The sequence below is a fragment of the Pteropus medius genome, unplaced genomic scaffold, assembly GCF_902729225.1.
Source record: "Pteropus medius unplaced genomic scaffold, Ma_sr-lr_union100, whole genome shotgun sequence".
In the NCBI taxonomy this organism is placed as follows: domain Eukaryota; kingdom Metazoa; phylum Chordata; class Mammalia; order Chiroptera; family Pteropodidae; genus Pteropus; species Pteropus medius.
The window spans coordinates 2,556,073-2,578,098 of NW_024342257.1; the positions used below are offsets into that span (position 1 = coordinate 2,556,073).

The 22,026-nt window shown below is 38.5% G+C and overlaps 1 protein-coding gene across 3 annotated transcripts in view; it reads right to left on the reverse strand.

Moving 5' to 3' along the window:
- The window catches only part of DIAPH2 (diaphanous related formin 2), a 939,022-nt gene that overhangs the window by 130,509 nt on the left and 786,487 nt on the right, over window positions 1–22,026 (reverse strand). Inside the window, exon 28 of one of the 3 annotated variants that reach the window (XM_039859127.1) lies at window positions 8,666–8,737. The exons of the other annotated variants lie outside the window; for them this stretch is intronic. Coding sequence (XP_039715061.1) covers window positions 8,688–8,737 — 50 coding nt within the window. The 3' untranslated portion in view covers window positions 8,666–8,687. Of the gene's footprint in view, window positions 1–8,665; window positions 8,738–22,026 lie in introns of those variants that run through there. 3 annotated transcript variants of the gene reach the window in all.

A 22,026-nucleotide genomic window follows, 5' to 3' on the forward strand; every position in this document is an offset into this window, starting at 1 on the left:
TGTTTGCTGGCCTCTGTGCATTTATCTTTTTTCTGTTTCCTTTCTTGGTGAATTTCTACTCCCCCTTAGAGGACTGAAGGATAACTCACTTTCTCTGTAAAGCTTTCCATGACCCTTCCTCCCTACTCCTTTCCTGACCCCCTACTCCCTTTACTTGCCTCTCGTAGCTCTTTCGCACTGGACTGTAATCTGCAGTGAGAAGAGACAGTATGATTGACTAGGTCTGCTCTCAGAGCCAGTTACACATAATATCAAATGTGGTTGATGAGCACTAGAAGGAACCCCTGATTAAAATACCCTCTGCTCCAGTACTGCAATACTCAGAATTTCACTGTCAGCCTAGGCCTATTGCTACTCAAATGAGAAGGAAGGTGTGCTTCTTTCTGCCCACGGTCTCAAGCAATGGCTCTAAACCAATGGTCCATGTGATGGCATAATAGCTTCCCTGATAATTTGTTGGGTAGAGGCATATACATTTCCCTGAGTACACCCATCCTTTGCTCCTTGACACTGCACTTATGTTAGAATGATGTGTCTTAAACTTTACTGTGTATCAGAATTCCCTTGGGAAGCTTGTTAGAACTACAAATGCCTAGATCCTACCTCAGAATCAAACTTAGGGAGGGAGATATGGGTATTTGTATTTATAATAAGCTCCCTAGGGCATTCTGATGCTCAGTCAAGGTTGAAAATCAATCATTAGAGAAGAATTTCTGTAGGTTAAGCATAGATCTCCTCCTGGACCTCATTTAAAGTAAAAAATAAATTCTAGAAGAGCAACACAGTAAGAAAAAAAAATGGCTTGGTATAAATGAATTTACCATGAGGGTCTTATAGGCAAGAAGGAAAGTAATGACGTGTTTAGCACACACTGTGTGCTCCGCACTGTGCTCCACACTGTATGGCTATTAGGAGAACCTTCCATTCTCATGGCTTTCTGGGTAATGCTCCTTCTTACTAGAGCAACACTTCTGAATTTTCTTCCCACCCATACTCACTTTCATCTCATGAGTAAAGTTCTCAGGTAAAATACAGGATGCCCCATTAAATTTGAATTTCAGATAAATAATAGATAATGTAGGTAGTATAAGTAAGCCCTAAACACTGCATAGGACATACACAAAAAGTTATTATTTATCTGAAATTCAAATTTAATTGTGTTTTCTGTATTTTTATATACTAAATCTGACAACCTTACCCATGGGAGGAGGAGTGAATTATCTGAATAGAAGCATTAGTCCATGTTTTGCAATTCAGTAGAACTAAGAGGACATTCTGGGTAAGTTTGCTCTGCAGACCCAAATTCTCCTTTAAGTAAGTCATCTCAAAGACTAGATGCAGAGGGAAGAGAATTATTAGGACCGCTTGGCTGCATATCAAACTTATATCCTTGAGTTCATCCTTATCAGTAAAAAAGCTAATATTTTTTATCTTCATTTGCCTTAAGCCTGTGTCTTATTTTGAAGTTGGCTTTGAAATCAAATATTAATTATTTCCTCTCTAGACAACCACAATGGTTATCTTATTTACTTTAATCTTAACAGTATCTTTGCTGTAATTCCGTTCTACAGTTAAAAAAATAATAATGGGTCACTGATACAGGCAATGCGAGGAGCAAAATTCAAACTTTCCAACACACGATTTAGCCTCAAGCATTTGACTGGGGCAGATACTTTCATTTCGTTATAGTGAAACCGACATCTGAATCTGTGTTTTATTAGGCTATTTATGATACACTAGCCTTAAATCTTGAGAAAAAGAAAAACCATTCAGTACTAATGGTGCCTTTATCCAGTTTGACAAAAGGAAAAGTGAAGTATTATCCTTAAGTCTCATTTTATGCTTTATGAATGCACAAATATATATATTTTTTATGAACAACAGGGCCACTGACCAAGATAAAAGGCAGGATGCCTAAGGGTATATTCCCTCACCTCAAACGTTAATTAGAAATGTTTATTAGTGGTATTTGATTGACAGTTCACATTTATTTCCAAGAAGAAAGAATGAATCCTCTTTAGGCTAGAATGCTTAAAAGGCTGCAAGTAGGATGTAGTACTTCAGAGTAATTTCTAGAAACAAGTGACCTTTGGAATCTAGCATTAGTCAGTTTTAGGAAGAGAAAAAGATCATAGGCAAAAGACCTGTTCAAGATTCATATTTGGATTCATTCAATGGCCCTTTATTTTAAGCCATGAATATAGGTTATACATAAGTATTAGCTTTCTAAATAAATTAAGGGAAGGTAAGAATAAGCAGTCAGTCACTTAAAAATGATCTCATGTTGACTCTTGAATGTGGATCTGAAAGTGACTGCGTGTGTGCATATGTGTATCTGAATCTTTGAGTGATAATGCTGTTGTGTGTGTTCAGATGTTTCTATAATAACTGCTATTGCTTGACCATGTAGCTTGTGAGCTCTCTCTCTCTCCTCATCTATTATGATATAAATAAAACAAAGACACCAGATGTCAGTCCTGCCCAGCTAGAGTCACTAATGCAAGGTATCTTCAGGCTCAGCCCAGCCAAATTATTAAGGTAGCCCTGACCACCAAAACAGAAAATATAAAACATCAGAAAGTATTGGAAAGTTTCAGCCATACTAATTGGTGAGGGCTATGACCCTTGGACATCTGAGTGCTATTTCCCTACCCCCAGCTTTCAGATTGGACCTCTTCACTGTCAATTCCTGCTGTACTATTCCTAAGGTCACCATTTCCCCCTCAATATTTTACATTGGATTCTCAATTGTTGTCTTCAGAGGTAAGCCCTATACCCTCCTCTTCCATTATCATTTATTTCTTTATCATCTTGTAGCTATTCTTCATTTTCTGTGTATTGAATTCTTTTCTAGTTCTTACCAGATAATCATTTGCCAATCCCAGGCCTGTTGATGCTCATTGCAGAGTTCTCACCCTCTCTGCCCACAACTGTGCAAATGTTAGTCCTTAAAGTACATGACTTGCCTCAACTATAGAAAGCTCACTCATTCCTCTGTTGCTCAAGCTATTATTCAAATTCATGTGACTGTGAACATTCTGGCTTACAGAGACCCCCTGACATAGTATTTGTTGCTGTAGTAAGAGAGGTTCTTCTAGCTGGCCTTGATTTTAAGCAGAAATAAAAATATCTTCTTGGCTAGGGAAAATTTTGTCCATTCCTTAAATGTCCTTATGTGGATGGCTTCTAGCCTTCCCACAGGCTTGGGGGACCTGAGTCATAGTTTTTCTTTACTATTACATAATACACCATGAGTCTTGAGAAAAATTGTGAGATATCTTCTCTGGTGCCATCTGCCTTCCTTCCTGAATAATAATAGACACAAAGATAACTAAGTCTATATTGTTTCCCAGATGCAGGTACCATACTAAGCTCTCCATATGTATTATCTCATTTAAGCCTCAGCACAATCCTAAAATGTAGAATTAAAGTTCAGGGGTACAGATACCCTTTCTTGGTTATTTTCTGTGGTATCCCCAGTGCCAACACAGAGCCTAACACACAGAAGACCCTCAATTTGTTGAATGAATAAATGAAGTAGGTTCTATTATTAACTCCTAGTTTTACAAATAAAGGAAATGAGGCTCATGAAAGTTAAGTGACTATCCCAGTGTCACACAACTAGTAAATGGTAGATCCATCTCACTTCAAAATCTGAATTCTTTGCCACTCTACTGTGCCCCTTTCCAGTAAACCTATTCCCATCCATTGGGTATTCAACAGCCCCATGAACTCCACTAGAGAAGCCCAATTGTGCTATCCACCTGAAGACATGCCCAAGTTCCCTTTATGACATCAAAAAGATCTACATCACAAAGGCCATCACCTCTTTCAGCTCATTTATTCTAAGAAATTTCTGGATTAACTTTCCTGTTTGGACCTTAAAGTTTCAGTCCAGTCACTTAAAGAGGTAAACAGGAGTGACAATTTCAGGCAATATGACAAGACACTGAAGAAATATTTCTGGCCCAGGACATTTCAACAGGACCTTTTGAATCACAGCACATGGATGGCCTTGTATTTAGGGACATTGTGAGGCATAATCACGTTTTCACTACATTTAACACATTAATATAGAAATGTGGTGAATGAATCCCTTACTGGTGTGAATAAGATAAGAAGTAATGCACTCTAGTAAATTATCACACATGATGGGACACCACGAAGGGTTCTTTTGGGGTGGGGAGGATAGTAGTACAAAGCCGGATGAGGTAAGGCCCCTACCCTTCATAAGCTTACAATTTAATTGAAGAGTTAAGGCAATTTAAGAGTGAAATCAATTCCATAATTCATGAGCTGTCTCAATACTGTCTGTGATTAACTTCTAAACGAGTAGCCCAGTCAATAGAGGCTGAGTTCAAAAACATGAGACTTTAGTGTCGACTGGGAAGGTATCATTGCTTATTTGACATCTCAGAAAGTTGCTTCCTTGCCTCCTGGTATCTGGCCATCCTTTTCAAAGCACTTACAGCTTAAATAGTATCTTTTCTGAATGGACTTCAGAATATTTATTTATTCAAAACAATACTCTGTCTCTGTGTCAGAGCAAAGGAGTAAACTTCAGTTAGTGACTTCCCCTGTCTAGTTTCTCTCTATCTATCTATCTCTCTCTCTCTCTTTCTCTCTCTCTCTCTCTCTCTCTCTCTCTCTCTCTCTCTCTCTCCACACACACATGTGTGTGCGTGTGTGTGTGTGTGTGTGTCCATTTAAAAATATTTATGGATGAAATATGCTTCAAAATAACCCAGGGGGTGGTTGAAAGAGATAAAAATGAAACAAGATTGTCTATGAGTGGTTAATTGTAGAAGCTTGGTGATGATTATTGCGAGTTGTTTTTGATATTCTCTCATTTTTTATATGTTTGAGTTTTTATTAAAAGTTTGATAAAATTAAAACAAAAGAATCTATATTTGTGAAAGGCCTTCCAGGTAATTCAGATGTAGTTAGTTTTCAGACTAGTATTTGTGAGTTAGACAAGATTATCTCTCAAATATTTTTCAGACAAGACATATTGTTTTTGTATGAGAATAATGACACCTGAAATAGGACAAATCAGAAGTGCCCTCTTGGTTAAGGATATACGTTAGTTTTTCTAGGGATAAATTTAAATGTAACCATCAAAGGTGGAGCAAACACATGAAAAAAAAAATACAAACTAGCTAATACTCTGCATAGAGCTAAAGCCCAGTACAGAAAGTGGTTTCTTTTTTTAGGGGGTGGGAATGTAAGAAATAAAAGTATTTCCAGTCAAGGTAACCAGTAAGTAAACAGCCAAGAGGCTCCTTTGGAAGGCTTAGTAACAGAACCATTCAAATAAAAACGAAGAGTGATGATGCTAATACCTCATAGCATCTTTCTAAATGCATCTACATTGTCCATTTGAAGCTCATACCTCACTCTTGAGGTCATGGAGGAAGCCAAATGAGATAATTTGGGGGAGGCATTTCTAAGTTTAATATTCGAGGATTCCAGGGGGCTTGTGTTGGTGTGGCAGGTTTCATCATTCTCATTTTACAAATGTGGCCACGGAAGTTCAAAGAAGTTGAGTCAAAGTTCCTTTTAAGCTGTTTTGATTCTTTAGATTAGTTGAACATATCAGTATTTGCAAAGTCTCAGAACAAGCTTCACCAGTCTAGACACTTTGCAGTATACAAAAATTCTGCTCAAATGGAGGGTGTAGAGTTTGAAAACTCAGCATCAGATGCTAGATTTATTTGGTTAATGTAGGTAAAGTTTCTTTGTCTTAGAATGATAACTACTAGAAGATTGAGTCTAGGGTACTATCCCAAGAAGTAAGGGAAAAGGTGGCACTGTTCCAGAACTTTGAACAGGTCTAGCAGAGAGGCAGATTCACAAGAAGAGGTACATTTATTAAGATCTGAACATACAAAGCTTGTTTAAAGTCTTCTTTTGAAACATTTGAGAAAAGGTGTTTCCAATTGTAAGGTTAAGTGTTAAGTGTGGTCTTGGGTATAGGTTTCCCTCACTAGGGCTTTGAATGACCGTATGCCTCTCTTCTTCAATTCCTAGGAGTGCCGTTTGTCAATCAAATATCAACCTGGAAATTTACCTATCATCTCACAGAATCATTACCAGTCATTCCTACTTATAAGACAGCAACACAGTGTTGATGCAGTTGATAGCAGCAAGTCTGAAGAGGTATAGTATCTCAACTATGAATTAACTTTTCAATTAATTGAGGGCTAAAGCTTTTCTGATAAGAAGTAAAGTTGATCTTACAAATATTATTAGACTGGAAATGAGGAGACCTGAGTTCTTATCTTAGTTCAGCCTCAATGTGATCTACATTAACATCTTCAGAAAATTTTAAAAGTTGATCCAAGTGTTAGACACAGGTTACAAGAGTGACATGCTCAGCATATCTCATTTAATGAAAGTTTATTGTAAATAAACAATTCACACATGCTTTCCAAAGAATTTGGCCATTGTTCATCATACAACAGTAAGCTCTCCTCTCACAAGGAGTGTTTTATTACTCTATCTACTGCTCTGCTGTGAGGTTAATGCAGCTATTATGACTCTGCTTCTACTTTCCCACTACTGACCAATAAGACGGACTCTTTTTGGTCTCAAATTGAAATTCCCCATGAGTAAGGATCTGGTTAGAATTCTTATGCCAGTTCACATCATAAGTCATTGGTCAGCTCATAAATACTGCCTTTTGGTCTAATGTTAAACCACAGACCAGTTATGTATATAGTAAAGTAGCTAGGCCATGTTGTAACTCATCATCTGGTCTCATTTATTACCTCAATTTTGGAAAATCTTCACACATGCTTTCGCTAGAGATTGGGAAAAGAGAGTGGGCAAGGAATAATTATATCTAGTGGACATTCTCCAAACATTTATCCAATGGATTTTTACCAAACAGGGAGATTTTGTACAACAGATTGTTTTATTGAGAAACTTAAAATTGTACGTTGAACAAAAACTTTGAGTATCACCAAAGAAGGAAATTTTCCAATAGGCTTCCTAGTCATAGAGACTAATGGAAATATGTTCAGAGGATAGGTTAAGATTATTTGAAAAGTATATCAATTTGAAAGATATTTCTTTTCAAGTTTTTCAGATGAACCTTAATTTTTTTGGCTTTATTTCATTTGCTAGTTGGAACCAAAAAGGAAAATCATAACACACACACGCGCACACACACACACACACACACCACTCAATTGAAAAACATTATATTAAAATAGCTTTACGAACCTGCCAAAAGCTATGTAAATTACTCAGGATTACAGGTATTGCCAATAGCATCTAGATATTGAAGAATATCCCTTATATAGCATCAGTTAAAAAGACAGTTAAAATAGCCACAATTGAAAAAAAAAAATCCAAATAGAATAGTTGAGCAGATAGAGTAATTGTGAGGCCAATCATTTTTGTGTTCTTCCTGTGGCATGCCTCTTCTCAGATGGACTAGAGGGACAGCATGTGATATTCAAATCTTTGGAGAATTATGTTAAGTTAGAAAATCATTTGAATTGTCCAGTCATTCTGTAGTTAGAGTTTTCACTGACAGAAGCATTAGCATGTTATGCCTTCATGCAGAGTCAGTTTATGTGGAGTTTACCTATGCTGGAGCCAAGGGAACCTATTACTCAGTCTGAGGTTTTTTTAAATGTAGGTCTTTGATGATCCCTTAACCAAAATGTCCTGAATTTATTTTGTGTCTATGATTATACTGGTTGACTCATAAGCCTACAGACAAGGAGTTAATATATTTCAACTCTTGGACCTAGATGTGATTTGAGCTGAGGCTTTCCAGGTTGTTCAGGTGGCTCCTCTGTCCAATGCTTGCTCCACTTGTGAAATTCTTAACAGCATCTAGTGCTAAGAAACGACCCATAACACACTACACTAGCCATTCATTCTCTATTACCATCACCAGCAATTTCTTGTTGCCGCTCCTCAATTTCACTTTAAGAACTATAATTACATGCATACCAGAAAGAATGGGATAAATAACTTAATCGAAGTGCAATTGTTAAGTGGTTAGTGTAGAAGGCATTTGTTGGTTAAGGTGATAGCTAACAAGATTTGACCATGCCGAACTGCAACTTAATGACTTGAACAGGGATCCCACCATGACCATCTGATGCCTAGGTGGCTTCTAGGAACAAGCTAACTACTTAGTGTAGAGGCCCATTGGCAGGGGAATTCAGTATCATGCTTGTCTGGTCCCCCAGCTGAGGGAAATGATCTAAAGTTTAAGGATTAAGTAGGTAGATTTTGAATCCTGTTATCTTGATTTTGGGTCTTCTCTTTAGGGACATTTGAACTCAGGTCACTCACATACTCCTATACACACAGTCAAGATAGTGTTTCTTTGGGAGGAAAGTAGAGAAGTTTGGGTCATTGTGGTCTGTTCTGGAAAGGAACAGAAGGAACTTATCCTTCCATTGACTTAAATATTAAGTGCTTATTATATGCGCTAGTCACATATAGTAATATGTGATATGTTTTGGGCCCCCAGGAAGCTTACCATCTAGAACAGCAGTCCCCAACATTTTTGGTACCAGGGACCAGTGTTCCTATGAGAATCTACTGCCTGAAGATCTGAGGTGGAGCTGAGGAGGTGATGCTAGCTCTGGGTTGTGGCTGCAAATACAGATGAAACTTTGCTCGCTCGGCTGCCACTCACCTCCTGCCGTGTGGCCTGGTTCCTAAGAGCCCATGGACTGGTACCGGTTCGTTGCCCAGGGATTAGGGATTCCTGATTTAGAAGACAAGATGGGCTTTAATCAAATAATTACACCAATAGTAGTGATTGTATCATCACACACTGAGACAAGTATTTTGAGGGAAAGAAAATGATTCTCTGAAAGTGTCTAGCAAATGAAACTGACCTAGGGTAGGGAGTATGGGAGGTTTCTCTGTGGTCAAGACATTTCAGCCAGAATCCAAGATGAGTGGGGATTAACTAAGTATGTGTTTGTGTGGCTATGTAGTATGGGGAGGAGGAGATGCTGGGAAGAACATTCCAAATCCATGGAAGAGCATATACATAGGCTCTGTAGCAGGAGGAAGTGGGGTGCGGTCACAGAACTGAAAGAAAGCTAGCATGTCTGAAGCATAGAGAGGAAGGAGAGTGATACAAGATGAAGCTGGAGAGGTACTCAGGGTCAGACTGTGCAGAGCTTTGTAGACTCTGATAAAGAGTGTGGTCTCTGTCCTAAGATCAACAAGAAACCATTAAAAAGTTTTATTTAGGCAGGTGATACAACTAGAATTTTATTTTTCAGATCATGCAGATATATACATGGAGAATGAACTATGGGGCAGCAATAGTAGAAGTTGGGAGATCAGATAAGAAGCTAGGGCATAATCTAAGTGAGAGAAAATGGTAGACGAGGTCCTGAATGCACTAATCAAGGAACTTTCAGTCAATGAATAAATCAGCAAAGAATTACTCTGCATATATCTAAATATGCATGGGTAGCTCTACTCATCATCCTGAAGGGAGAGTCATCTTCAGCTTCCCACCTCTCTTTTTGGAAGCCTGGCTTCTGTCCAATTATCAAGAATTCCAATTTAATAGAGCTGACTTAATAAGGTGTTACGTTATTAAAAGTATTAGCATTTAAGGAAATCTGGAGAACTGATTCAAGTGCTGTTAACTAGTATTCTTGTATTGAGTACTATTTCTCAATCTGTGGTCCAAACAAATTAATGTCTCAGACTCCCCTGGGGGTTGGAGAAGTTAGGGGGGGACTTATAAAAAGTCAAATTCCTGGGCATTACCCCAGACCTATAAAATCCTCAGGTGCTTCTGATAAACATTAAAGTTCGAAAAGTACTGATGGAGGCTAATTTGGAGATTGACTTTGAATAAGGCAAATGCCTGTGACACTGAAGAAATAAGCAGGCATTACAGATTAAGATAGTCCTGAGAAAATGTTGAGAAGTGAGAATCAGCCAGTTGACTGCAAGGAAAGAGTAGTAAGTAGATTGACTTTACTAGGGTACAGAAACCTTCTTGAGAACACTGGGAATCACCTTGAGTAGGAGAAGAGAGAAGAGAGGGGACAGCATGCCCATGAGAGCAGTCCTGCCAAGCCTGAGATACACTGCATGAAGCAGCTTCTATAATCCCAGAGTCACCGAATAAGGGGCCTAAAGGACTGCACATTTGGAATTTCCCTCTCCCATGAAGTAAAGAAAATATACCATTTATTGGGCACATAGCAATAATAGCTAACCTTACTAAATTTATACTATTTGCCAGGCATTTTGCAAAGTATTTTAAATGCATGGCATCATTTAATCCTCAGAACATCCCCATGAGATAGATACTATAATTATCCCCATTTTGTAGATGAAGAAATTGAGACACAGAGAGGTAAAATAACTTAATTACAGACACACAGCTGGTAAGTGTCTAAACCAGAATTCTAACCTAAGTCTTTCGCTTGAGATTGCACCTTTAGTTACAGTGCTGGGTCACTCACATCAATTCTAATTTATGCCCACAAGCATTGATAGTTCTTTAAATCAGAGCACATTTGTTCTTTTGGACAACCATCTCCAATTATTATATATGATGGAGGCTAGCCCTGGCAGTCCAAAGGCAATTCAGGCCATAATAAGGTTTGGCTGAGGCCTGGATAAGTACATAATCTCATACAGTGCTCCTCACATATTGCTTTGTAGATTGATGATGGTCCACAATGAGTTAAGTGTAGCTGTTGAGAGTAAGCACTTGAGAATATTACAATACGACAGAGTGTTTTTTATGTCTGTTGATGCTAACAACAACAACAACGAAATGGAGGCTTTTATTTTGAATGCTTTTTAAATTATATTTTATAAAAGTACAGATTGAACATTAAAAACAAATGAAAACAAAAACTGTAGTTCTTCACTCCAAATTGTTTGTGACACATGGGTCAGATGTGGATGGTAGGCTGACCAGTGGATCTAATCTTAACCTTTATTTTGAGATGGCATCCTCTTCCAAGTTACAGAATCAACCCTCTTGAGGATTATTACGATAGATCACAGTGTGAAACCAGCCCCTTTTTAAAGTAGACTTAGATTCTTAGAGGTCATACACCAAATTCTAGGCAATTACTGTCAGTTTAAACATCCAAGAAGAAAAAAAGAAGTACATAATTAATCACGCAGAGGCATATAGAACCTGAGCAGTAAAGCTTCGATGGGGTAATAGACAAAATGGGGCGGGGTGGGTGGAAGGAAAGCCTTGTCATTTTCATTGACACTGTTCACAGTGTTGGATGTTAAAAAATCTTAAACACTTCCAATCTGTACCTTTGCTAAAAATAGAATAGGACTCAGGGAAAATGATGCAGCAGCATTGAATATGCCTATTCATGGCACTGTCCGTTCATTCATTCATTCATTCAACAAATATTTAATGTGTGCCTATTACTTACCTGTCACTCTGCTTGACACTTATGGATACAAAGAGAATAATCAAATAACATCCCTGTCCTCAAGGTCACAGTCTAGTGGGACAGACAATGTTATTATAAAACTTGATAAGTAATAATAGAACAGTGATTATCAAAGGGCTATATGTTTCAGAATCAGGGTGGAAGAGATATAATTTGAAAGATCATATCAATTTTCTATAACCTTATATGTAGCAGAGAAAAAAATAAGCATATTGTTCTCTTAAGACAGAAAATAAAGATTAGTAAAAATTTGGCGGCTGCTAGACATGATAGTTATCCAAACCAAGAGATTGGACTCTCAATTGGATATAAATGGGTACACCAGTGTCTTTGCAAAGAGCAGGAGAGAGGAAATAGATTGCAGGACATTCTAAATGTTTATCAAAAGGGAGGAAAGTTTAAAAAGGTGAGAAACACTTTTGAATCTAGATGTAAAGAAAGACTTATGGGAACTATGGAGGCTTAAATGCTACCTGGGGTTGGTGGGAAGAAGGCAGAAACAATGCTTGTCAGGTCACAACAATCATTGATAAGGAGTCAGAGAATAAATAAGAAGTGCAGGAGGCAGAGGAAGAAGGGAGCCCCTGAGGTCCCCCTTCTGAAGCACTTGAACATCCTTGGTAGCTCAAGAACAGTGTGTGCCACCTACAGCAGAGATACAGCAACAGCAATATTAAAAGCTGCTGCCCTCGAGGCATCTGGGATGTAGCGCCATTTGAGCTAGAAGCTCTGGCTTTCGAATGCTGCTTTTTCACAAACAAGACTTGCTAACCTCCATAGACCTCATAGACCTGTTGGAGCCCCAAACAAGACTCTAGATGTAAAAGCATTTTGTGATATTCCAGGTTTATGTACTTGTATGTTCATGCCCTGTGAATCACACCTCATGATTAAATGAGTTAATTGATGTATAAGGCACCAAGCCTCTCAGAAGGAAATTAGTGTATGAAAATATTAATAATGATGATTCACATTTGCTTCTGGCTAATTCCGTTCTTTAAAGGCTTGATAGCCAAAAGAACCTACACACAATGCCCTCTACTCTTGGAAGTGGGCTACATTGCCATGTTGTTAGCCACCAAGTACTGTTTCCAATTCAAAAGCAATGTTTTTTTTTTTTAATCAGTGCTTCTTGCCAAAATCTAGAGATAGATACTTATATAAATAGTCTGTGCATACAATGATCATCATCTCCATATTGTTTGAGGCAATATACTAGATCATGATGAGCTATTGGTCACATCTGGCAGAGCCCTTAAGGAACCTTTGAGATTGAAATCACTGGTGGAGCAGAGCTCACTGAGAGCAAAAGACAAAAAGCATAGTTTTGTAAAAGTTAAATGAGACAATAACTCTCAGCTCAATGTTTTTTTAATACACATGGCCCCTTACAATGCAATTTCACTCTTCTGACTTGAAAGGGCTACATCTGTCACTAGGGTCCCCTCCTCTTGATCAATGGCTCAGACCTGAGTCGTTCAAAAAGCAAAAGCAGGCAACAAGCCAGTTCTATTAAGAATAAAAGTCGGCAACGTCAAGGCAGGCAGGAGTGAGCAGCAGTGGGCAAGGATCTCCAGGAGCAAGAGAAAATATTTCACATCAGTTTAAGTAGCACTGCTGTTCCTACTCCAGGTGCTTCCTGGAGATGTGTAAAGGTAAATCTACAGCAAAAGTCAGAAATGGCAGCCAGCAGGACTGTCTTGAACTGTAACCAACGAGTAAGCAAAGTTGATCTCTTTATATCTCAACTACCATATCCTTATCCTGGGCCCTCTCCTAGCCTTCTCAGCTTCCCAGGTTTCAAACCATTCCCTCTTCTCCTTCATATCCCCTTGTCCTACGTCCTGTTCCTGAGTTTCTTCCCTAATTCAGTCTGGTCCGATCAGTTTATTAGAGCTAAGAAATTAATAGCTCCTAATGACTTTGCTTCTGGACATGGCTTTCTATTTTAAATTAAAGGAGTAATTAAATATTGGGGGTGGAATGAGGAACTGCTTCTGGGATTTCTCCCCAGCAATTTCATGGATAATGCGGGCCTAGGATTGCACTATAGAGCAGAATTTCCAGTCATTCAGGGGTACAATATAGAACATGGTGATATATTTTTCCCCTACTTTAGACCAAGAGAACTGGAAGAGTTAGTCACTACTATTCAATATACCAAGATTAAAGCAATTATTGTAAATTAGCTTAATAATGCTTCCATATGTCTTCAGAGGCAGGTTTTTATTTTTTTATCCTTTTGTCACTACCAAATAAATGGAGGCTTGTAAATATTGATAAACTTAATTTTTAATGAATTATCTATGCTCAAAGGTTCTGATGTTTTTAATTAAAAATTTCCTCATTATATACAGGAAAGGGTCTGCTTTGTGGCAGTATGAGACACCAGGAGAGCTTGAATGAAATATGGGAAGGAAATGATGGCTAACATGTAGCTGTCTTTTCATTTCACTCACATATTTTTTATTCTGAAGGCAGCAAAATCTATGCTTAGCATGGCTGCAAACTGACTTAAAATAATTCCCTCCTTTTCACGCCATAGATTTTAGCCTTCTGTTTCTGGAACACTCCAGCAACGAATCACTAAGGGATTACTCCAGAAGATGGAGGACAGTGCTTCTCAAGCTTTAATGTGCACATGAATCACCTGAGAACCCTTTAAAATGCAGATTCAGATTCATTAATCTGAAGTGATGCCTGAGATGTTTCATTTCTAACAAGTTCTCTAGGGATACTGATGTTGCTTATCCATGGAGCATATTTTGAGTTTCAAGGAATATTCTAGATACAGAGTCTAGATATGAGCTCTCTTTGTCTATTAAGCTGTGAAAGCATGAAGAGGCATTATCTGGATCAAGTGAAAGGCAAAGAAAACAAGAGAGAGGCAGATATGAGGCTGATTGCACTCATACCCCTCAGGGGTTCATGTAGGTGTATTTCAAGCCGAACAAACCAGAAAGGCAGTTGCTTTCTCAAGCTAAGGGAGAAAATATGCCTAGTGGTTAAGAGCATGTGTTCTGGAATCTTATTCCCTGGGTTCAAGTTCTAGCTCTATCACTTCCTAATAAGGACTTACGACACTTTACTTCCCTAAGCCTCAGTTTACTCCACTATAAAATTTGAACAATAGAAGCTATCTCAGGATGGTTGTGAGGATTAAATGTAATGAGGAGCATAATGCCTTAGATTTAGCACCTGCCATAGATGGTAGCTCTCATCAGGCTTGAGCTGATCGCATTTAAGTACTTCTGTGCTTCTTGAAAGTATTAGCCAGCCATGGTGGTGCCATATCTGCTTTTGATGTGACTCTCAAAGCAACTTCAATTGTTTGAGACTTAAGAAAAATTGGTGATTTCGGATTTAAATAAATGAACTTCTGGACAAAAGTGCGGAAATGGGAAGAAAAACTCCTGGCAGGAAGTATGCTTATTTTGTGCTTTGACCCTTGTCACTGCTTCTGCCTGCTTCTCTGGCTTGAGAATGATTTAAAAATAAAAATGGATTAGGGGAACAAGCTGTCATCTGTCTCTGGCAAGAGAAAATGTGGAATCTGGGCCATTGTCCAGCCTAGGGCAGTCCAGGTGCAGGAGAAGAGAAGGGAGAGAAGAAGACCTGAAGAAAGACATTTCCAAGTCCATCAAGTGTGCATAGAGCATCGTTGAGTTGTAGGTGCTGTCCTAAGATAAATAAGGGGCTTCTGATATAGTTGGAAAGATAATGGAGTAAAATACATGCGTGTGTGCATGTATGCACACACACAGGCAACCATGCATACCAAACTGACAAAGCTCCTGTGAGGACACCTGTTGGTTAAAGCAAAGAGTCTATCTCTGAGGAGTAAAGATTAGTCTAGAACAGAGGGTTGGGTCAGACTGTGAAGGTCCTTGAATGTGAAATATGTCCTGTGGGCAATTTGAAGTTAATGATGTTCTGATGGGGGTGGGAGATATCATGTATAAAAGAGCATTTTAGGAAGATTAATCTGGTAACAGTTTGAGCAATTCAATTTAACGAACATTTACTGAGTTACATATATAGGAGCAGAGTCCAAGGTACAGAGCTATGCAAGGAAACAGAAAAAAAAAGACAAAATCTATATCCTCTAAGAATTAAAAGCCTTGTCAGGGAGACAGATACACTTTATGTCCTAGTATGGAATAATCTCCAATATAGAGTATTAAGTACAAAAATATAAGGTATAAGACAGTTTGTTTAGTATGCTGCCATTTGTTTAAAAAAGATAGAGGAAAGAAGTGGACATTTACATATGTATTTGTATATGTATTAGATGTATCTGCAAGGATACACAAAAGTTCTAATAACATCAGTTGCTTCAAGGGGAGGAAATTATGGCGGCTGGTGGGGGGAGGTATCACTGTATGCATATCCCTTGATACTCTCTGAGTTTTAAAATAAATGAATGTATTATCTACTCATAAGTCTTAGAGATATATAGTAGAATGATGTGTATGATATTATGGAAGAGGGAAAAGATGAATTTCAGGTGAGAGAAGTTGGGAAGACTTCTTAGAGCATGTCGGCTAAAGCTGCTTCTTTGGACGGTAGCATTTCTACAGGTGATGGCTTGAGAGGATGTTATTTCAAGAAGAGGACAGAGTTTTCCTTGAGCCCCAGGGTTGTTTTGATAGGGGTAGGAGAAACCATTAGATCTGTGCCATCCAATATGGTAAGCACTTGCCACATGTGTTTATGAGCACTAGAAATGTGGCTAGTGCACGTGAATTGAGATGTGCTGTGATTGTAAAATACTCGTTTTTGAAGATAAAGTATGAAAAAGAATGCAGTGTTTCATTAATAAATTTTATATTAATTACATGTTGAAAGGATAATATTTTGGATATATTGGGTTAAATTAAATATACAACAGATCCTTGAATAATGTCATTTTGTTATAACATTGATGAAAAAATAAAAAATCAATGCCCAGTCAGTGCCTGTCTGTGTGGGTTTTCTCTGAAGACTCCAGTTTCGTCCCACATCCCAAATATGTGGATGTTAGGTTAATTGGCATGTGTACATTGTCCCAGTCTGAATGAGTCTGTTTTTTTGTTTTGTTTTGTTTTTGTTTTTTAGTGGCCCTGGGATGGAAGGGCATCCTGTCTAGGGTGGGTGGGTTCTGCCTTGTGCTCTGAGCTGCTGGGAGAGGCTCTGGCCACCAGAGACCCTGAACTGAAATAAGCAGTTGACCGTTGAGCAACACGAGTTTGAACTGTGCGGGTCCACTTATATATGGATATTTTTTCAATAAATTGTTTTCAGTCTATGGTTGGGGATCCACAAATGTGGAATGCCAACTGTATGCATTGATCTACGCCACTTTATATAGGGGACTTGAGCATCTATGGGTTTTATTATACCCAGGCAATCCTGGAACCAATCCCCTGTGGATACTGAGGGACAACTAAGTATTTTTTTGGGGGGGGGCGTCAAAGTTATACTCAGATTCTTTACTGCATGAGGAGGTTTGGTGCCCCTAACCCCTATGTAGCTCAAGGGTCAACTGTATAGGCAAGAAGAATAGTTATGTCAGAAATCAAGGAGTGAAGTACTAGGGTCTAGGGTTGGGTGGTGGCTTGGAAACCAGAAAAAGATTTATGTAAATTATAGTATGAAGGGAGAATTGATAGAAATGAGTGGAGGTGTAGATGTCAAAGATAACCAGAAGTTTTCCAATGCTTGTGATTAAAAGCATGTCAGTGCCAGTGATAGATATAATAAAGCCTTGAGAGGAAACTGGATGGGGATTGCCCGGAAGAGAAGATAATTTTGATTTGTGACTGTGTGAGTCTGAGGTGGATGGCTGAAAGATGGGATCGAAGGCATGAGAGAAACATAATTTTGGCTCTTAGTAGAGGTGATCATGGTGGTCAGATAATTATAACTGTGATTTGTACTTGTATGGCATTGTAATATACAAAATGCTCTCAAATACATTTTTTTACATAATTCTTACAGTAATCCGAGTCTTGAAGAGTTTAAGTAATTCGCCCAAGATTAGATAGTTACTTAGTGGCCAAGGTAACATGTTAAAACTCTATCACTGTGATTCCAAAAAAAAAAAAAAAAAAAAAAAGGCCAAGAGAGAATGTAGAGAAGCCTTAGATTCTAGATTAAATAATTTCAGTTCTCTCAAATTACTACTGAATTTGAGGGCTGGACCCAGGCCTGGAAAAAGCATCTTCGATACTCTTCAATTGTTTTGAACAACATTTTTAGAGATGAAAAACTGAGGCTCTAAGAAGTTAAGTAAAATGTCAAAAATGTCTATTACTAAGAGAGATAGGTGGAACTCAGACAAGCACCTATGGTAGATTGCATTATTGTTTCCACATATTCATTTTTCCTCCTTGTTAGAGAGTGTGTCCCTGCTTCTGCCATGAGCCCTGCCTAATTGATGTGGACTTGGTCATAGAACTTGCTTTGGCTAATGGAATATGAGCCAAAGTGATCTCTGCCACATATGGTCAGAAGTGGCTGAGTCATGGTGTGGGTCAGCCTTTTCTGTTCTTTTCCCTCTGCCATAAGAGAGACATGTCCCAAATAAGGGCTCCTCCTTCAGCTAGGGTCCTAGAATACAGCAGGTATATGAAGCAGAGCCTCAGATGACCTGTAGTTTCCAAATGGAACTTTGCAATGATAACTGAGGTTTGGGGATTGTTCATAACCATAGTACAACCTAGCCAAAGCTGACTAATATACTACCCCATTATATGGGCTTAATTCCATTACATTGACTCTATACAAATGCTCACTTTTCACCTGGTTAACTTCTTATCCTTTAGGTCTCCAATTATATATGATTTCTTCATAGAGGCTTTTGTTGATCACCTGGTCTTATTGAGACCACCCTCCCCACCATACACACATATACCATTATTTTCTGCTACGGTACCTGTATTCTTTTCTTCGTAGGCACTTAACACAATTGTACTCATATATAGAGTTGTTTATCATTGGCATGCTCCACTTGACTGTAAGCTCATGAAGAGCTGGGTCACGTCTATTTTGGCTCACTATTATATGGTGCCTGTCACATAGTAGTTACTCAGAGGATATTTGTGAAATGACTGATGAATAAATTAATAGCTTATTATTAACATGGTTAAAACCAAAAAGATGGGGGGATGCTGCCATTAGGAAAATAATACTCTGGGAGAACCTCCTGTGTGCAAGGATTAAATGCCATTTTATTCTTTTTGGTACCTCTCTTTCAAGGAAACTTTGAAAATAGTGGTACTTTTCAAATCCCTTACAAACAGATTTACTTGCAAACAGGCTTCTGCAGCCTGGCAGGTTTCCTGCCTGATACCAGAGAAGCCTTCAGCTAGACTAGAAGGACTCCTTTGAAAGAAAAGAGAACTGTTGCCATTGAATACTTAGTTTTATGGAGTAAGAGAGTCACTTGCCCTCCCCTCTGAGTGGTTGATGCAAAGCGGGAAGGAGGGGAAGAGGAAGAGACTACTGGGAAAAAGGAATTATGCACTGGGTGTAGTGGATGCCTTGCTGCTCCAAACCAGAAAAATTAGACCTACTTCTCCTCACTTTCACCTGCCAAGAAACAACTCAAGAGGTGGCTCTGGACTGTATCACACTGAGCTGGCAATCAAGAGTTCGAAGGGTTTGTGCAAAATTGTCTGCTTCTTCATGACAGAGACATACACACATCTGCAGGCTCAGGTGATGGGATGGAGGAGGAAGTAACAATTCTGTATTTTAGATCATGAAACCTCTTGTATGGAGAAACCCACGAGATCTCACAACTTGAATTGTTGAAACACATAGTGAAACCTAATTACGAGTATATTGTGTCAGTGGGTGGACTCAGTGACCCATGAGGTCCCTTCGCTATTAAGGAAACCCATTAATTCTGTGACCCTAAAGTTCTCGCCTTATGTGAACACACAGCCAAGCTAGGTTCCTTAGGCAGGGCAGAAGAGGAGAAGCTTATAGGAATATACTGAATTTTTAAAAAGTAAAAAAAAAAATGTAGTAAAAAGCAAGTGGCATAATTGCCATGACTTATACCCCATGGCATTTGATAATAACAAGGTTGGTACATTACAAATAAGTTCCACATTTACAATTCTGCCTTGATATTTGCACTTATTAAATTGTTTAGGGAGGTGGTTTCTGGATGCTGGCAGCCCATATATAAAACCTATTAGCATAATTGGAGTAAAGTCAAATCCCTCAGTGTACATTACAAATATTTGTTAAAAGCTTGACCTTGGAGGAAAAACCTTCCTCCTTGTCTTCAATCAGTCATTAGCTCCTAAAAGCACTGCTCTGAAATCAGCTTCTAGTCATTCACAATTGGGGGAGCTTGTCCTCAACGCTGACCTTCGGCAGGCCCTCAGTTTCTAGGACAATGATGAAGGTATGTTCTCACCTGGATGAAGAAATTAGCTATGATTTTCCATTACATGTACCAAATATTCCTTTTCATTTGCTTAATTCACCTAGAGTTGACACTACACATTAATTCATTGAGCAATTGCTTTGTGTAAAGGGCCAGAGATGAATGAGGCAAGTCATTGCCACTAAGAAACTTACACTTTAGTCAAGGACACAGACAACTAACTCTAGTAGAAAGCAGAATGAAATAGGGGCCATAATAGAAGTATGAACAAATTGCTGTGGGAGCATAGATAACACAATTTATTTTAATGAAGGAAGGAGAATTAAGGCTTCAGAAAGGCAACATGGGTCCTCGAAGGATTAATAGGAGAGAAAGGGTAAAGTTGGGTGGTGAGGTCATACCAGACTTAACTGCATGTACATAAAGTGGCATGAGAGGTATGTACATGTTTGAGGATGTAATCATATGTTTGTTTATCACTGGCAAGTTGCAATGATAAATCTGGGACAGCATGGATGAAGAGATGGTGAAGAAACTTGAAAGTTATATTTGAGTCTGCTTCTGGGACCTTTGAAGCTCATACCAGTTTTGTTAATTAAAGGGAACAATCAAAAGTTTTTGAAGAGAGCCACGAAAGGCCTTTTAGGAGGCAATTTCTAGCAGTGTGAAAGATGGGTTGAAGAGGGTAAAGTACTGAAACAGGGAGACTAACTTCTGTGCCTGTCTGGATATTAGAGGACAGGGAATAATACAAGGCACATCTGGCATTTTTAGCCTTAGAGACTGGGAAAAATGTAGTGCCCAGAATGAGATGGACAACCTGGATAAAAGCTTCAGTTTGTTGGAGAACATATTTGTTTGGGAATATACTGAGTTTAGTTTTGTGAGCTATTCTTTACGGAAAGAAGGTGATTCTGGGGTTCAGGAGAGATCTCAGTCATGTGCTGGTGGGAAATTGTCAAAGCCACGGAAATGGCTAAGATGATGGTGGAAAGAATACAAATGAACACTGGGGAGTCTGCCTAAATTTAGGGGTCATGTGAGGACAACCACTGATAAAGGGGACTGAGGAATTTTCTGAGTTATGGGAAAAGACAGGGCTGGGTGTATCTGTGGAAGAGTGGGAGAAAACAGGATGAGGATTAAGAGGAATTCATAGGATTTGGCAATTAGATGGTCAATGGCAGCCTTGAAAGAGATCCATGGAAGTTTGCCGTTCTTTAATTGGATGGAGGGGACTTGAGGATGCTTGTAGACTGAGAGAAAATGAGATGATGGAATGGAATAACAGATATGAAAAGTAAAAGTTCTTTTAAAAGCACAAAGCACCATACAATATAAGGTCATTGAAAGTCAGCTTTTTATCCCAGATGCTCTGGAGTCAAAAGGTCATTGGCATCTAAAAGGCACTTTCATTTTTATCATTATACTGAATTCTGCTAAGGAGCCTTATTCATGACCCCTTTCACTGTCCTTTCCTCCCTCCCCCAAGCACCAACATAAGTGCTACCAGTTGTTCAGGCAGGTAAAACACTTCCTTACTTGATTTTTGTCAGCTATTATAGACCACTTTGCTATTATATGTCATGAGTTTACAAAAACTACTCAAAGAGAAGATTCATAGTATTTAGGTATCTCTAACTTAACTCCCATTTTAATATTTGGGAAAGCGGAGGGACAATAACAAAAGGTATTTGCAGGGAGCGGGGGTTGGGGAAGATGGATCAATTCATATACCAGTTCCTCTCTCAAAACAAAATAATAGGAGCTAAAACAAAGCTATTCAATGCCATATGTAGCCAGCAATTGAATGTATGGAGAAGAGAAGCTTTGTGGTTCTTTGAGTAGAAAAGTATTTAGCATAAAGGGAATAGACTTGGGCACAGTTTAGAAGTCTGAGAGATTCCATGGAAAAAAGTAAAACAGGAAAATTTGCTGTTCTTCTAAAGTAATAATTGTTCAAGGACCTCTTAAAATATTAACCAGACCTGAACAAGCCCGATCCTGTCTGATCTCAGAAGCTAAGCAGGGTCGGGCCTGGTTAGTACTTGATGGGAGACCAGGTGCTGTAGGCATAAAAATAAATAAATAAATAAATAAATAAATAAATAAATAAATAAATAAATAAATAATAGATGATAGATAGATAGATAGATAGATAGATAGATAGATAGATAGATGATAGATGATAGATAGATGATAGAT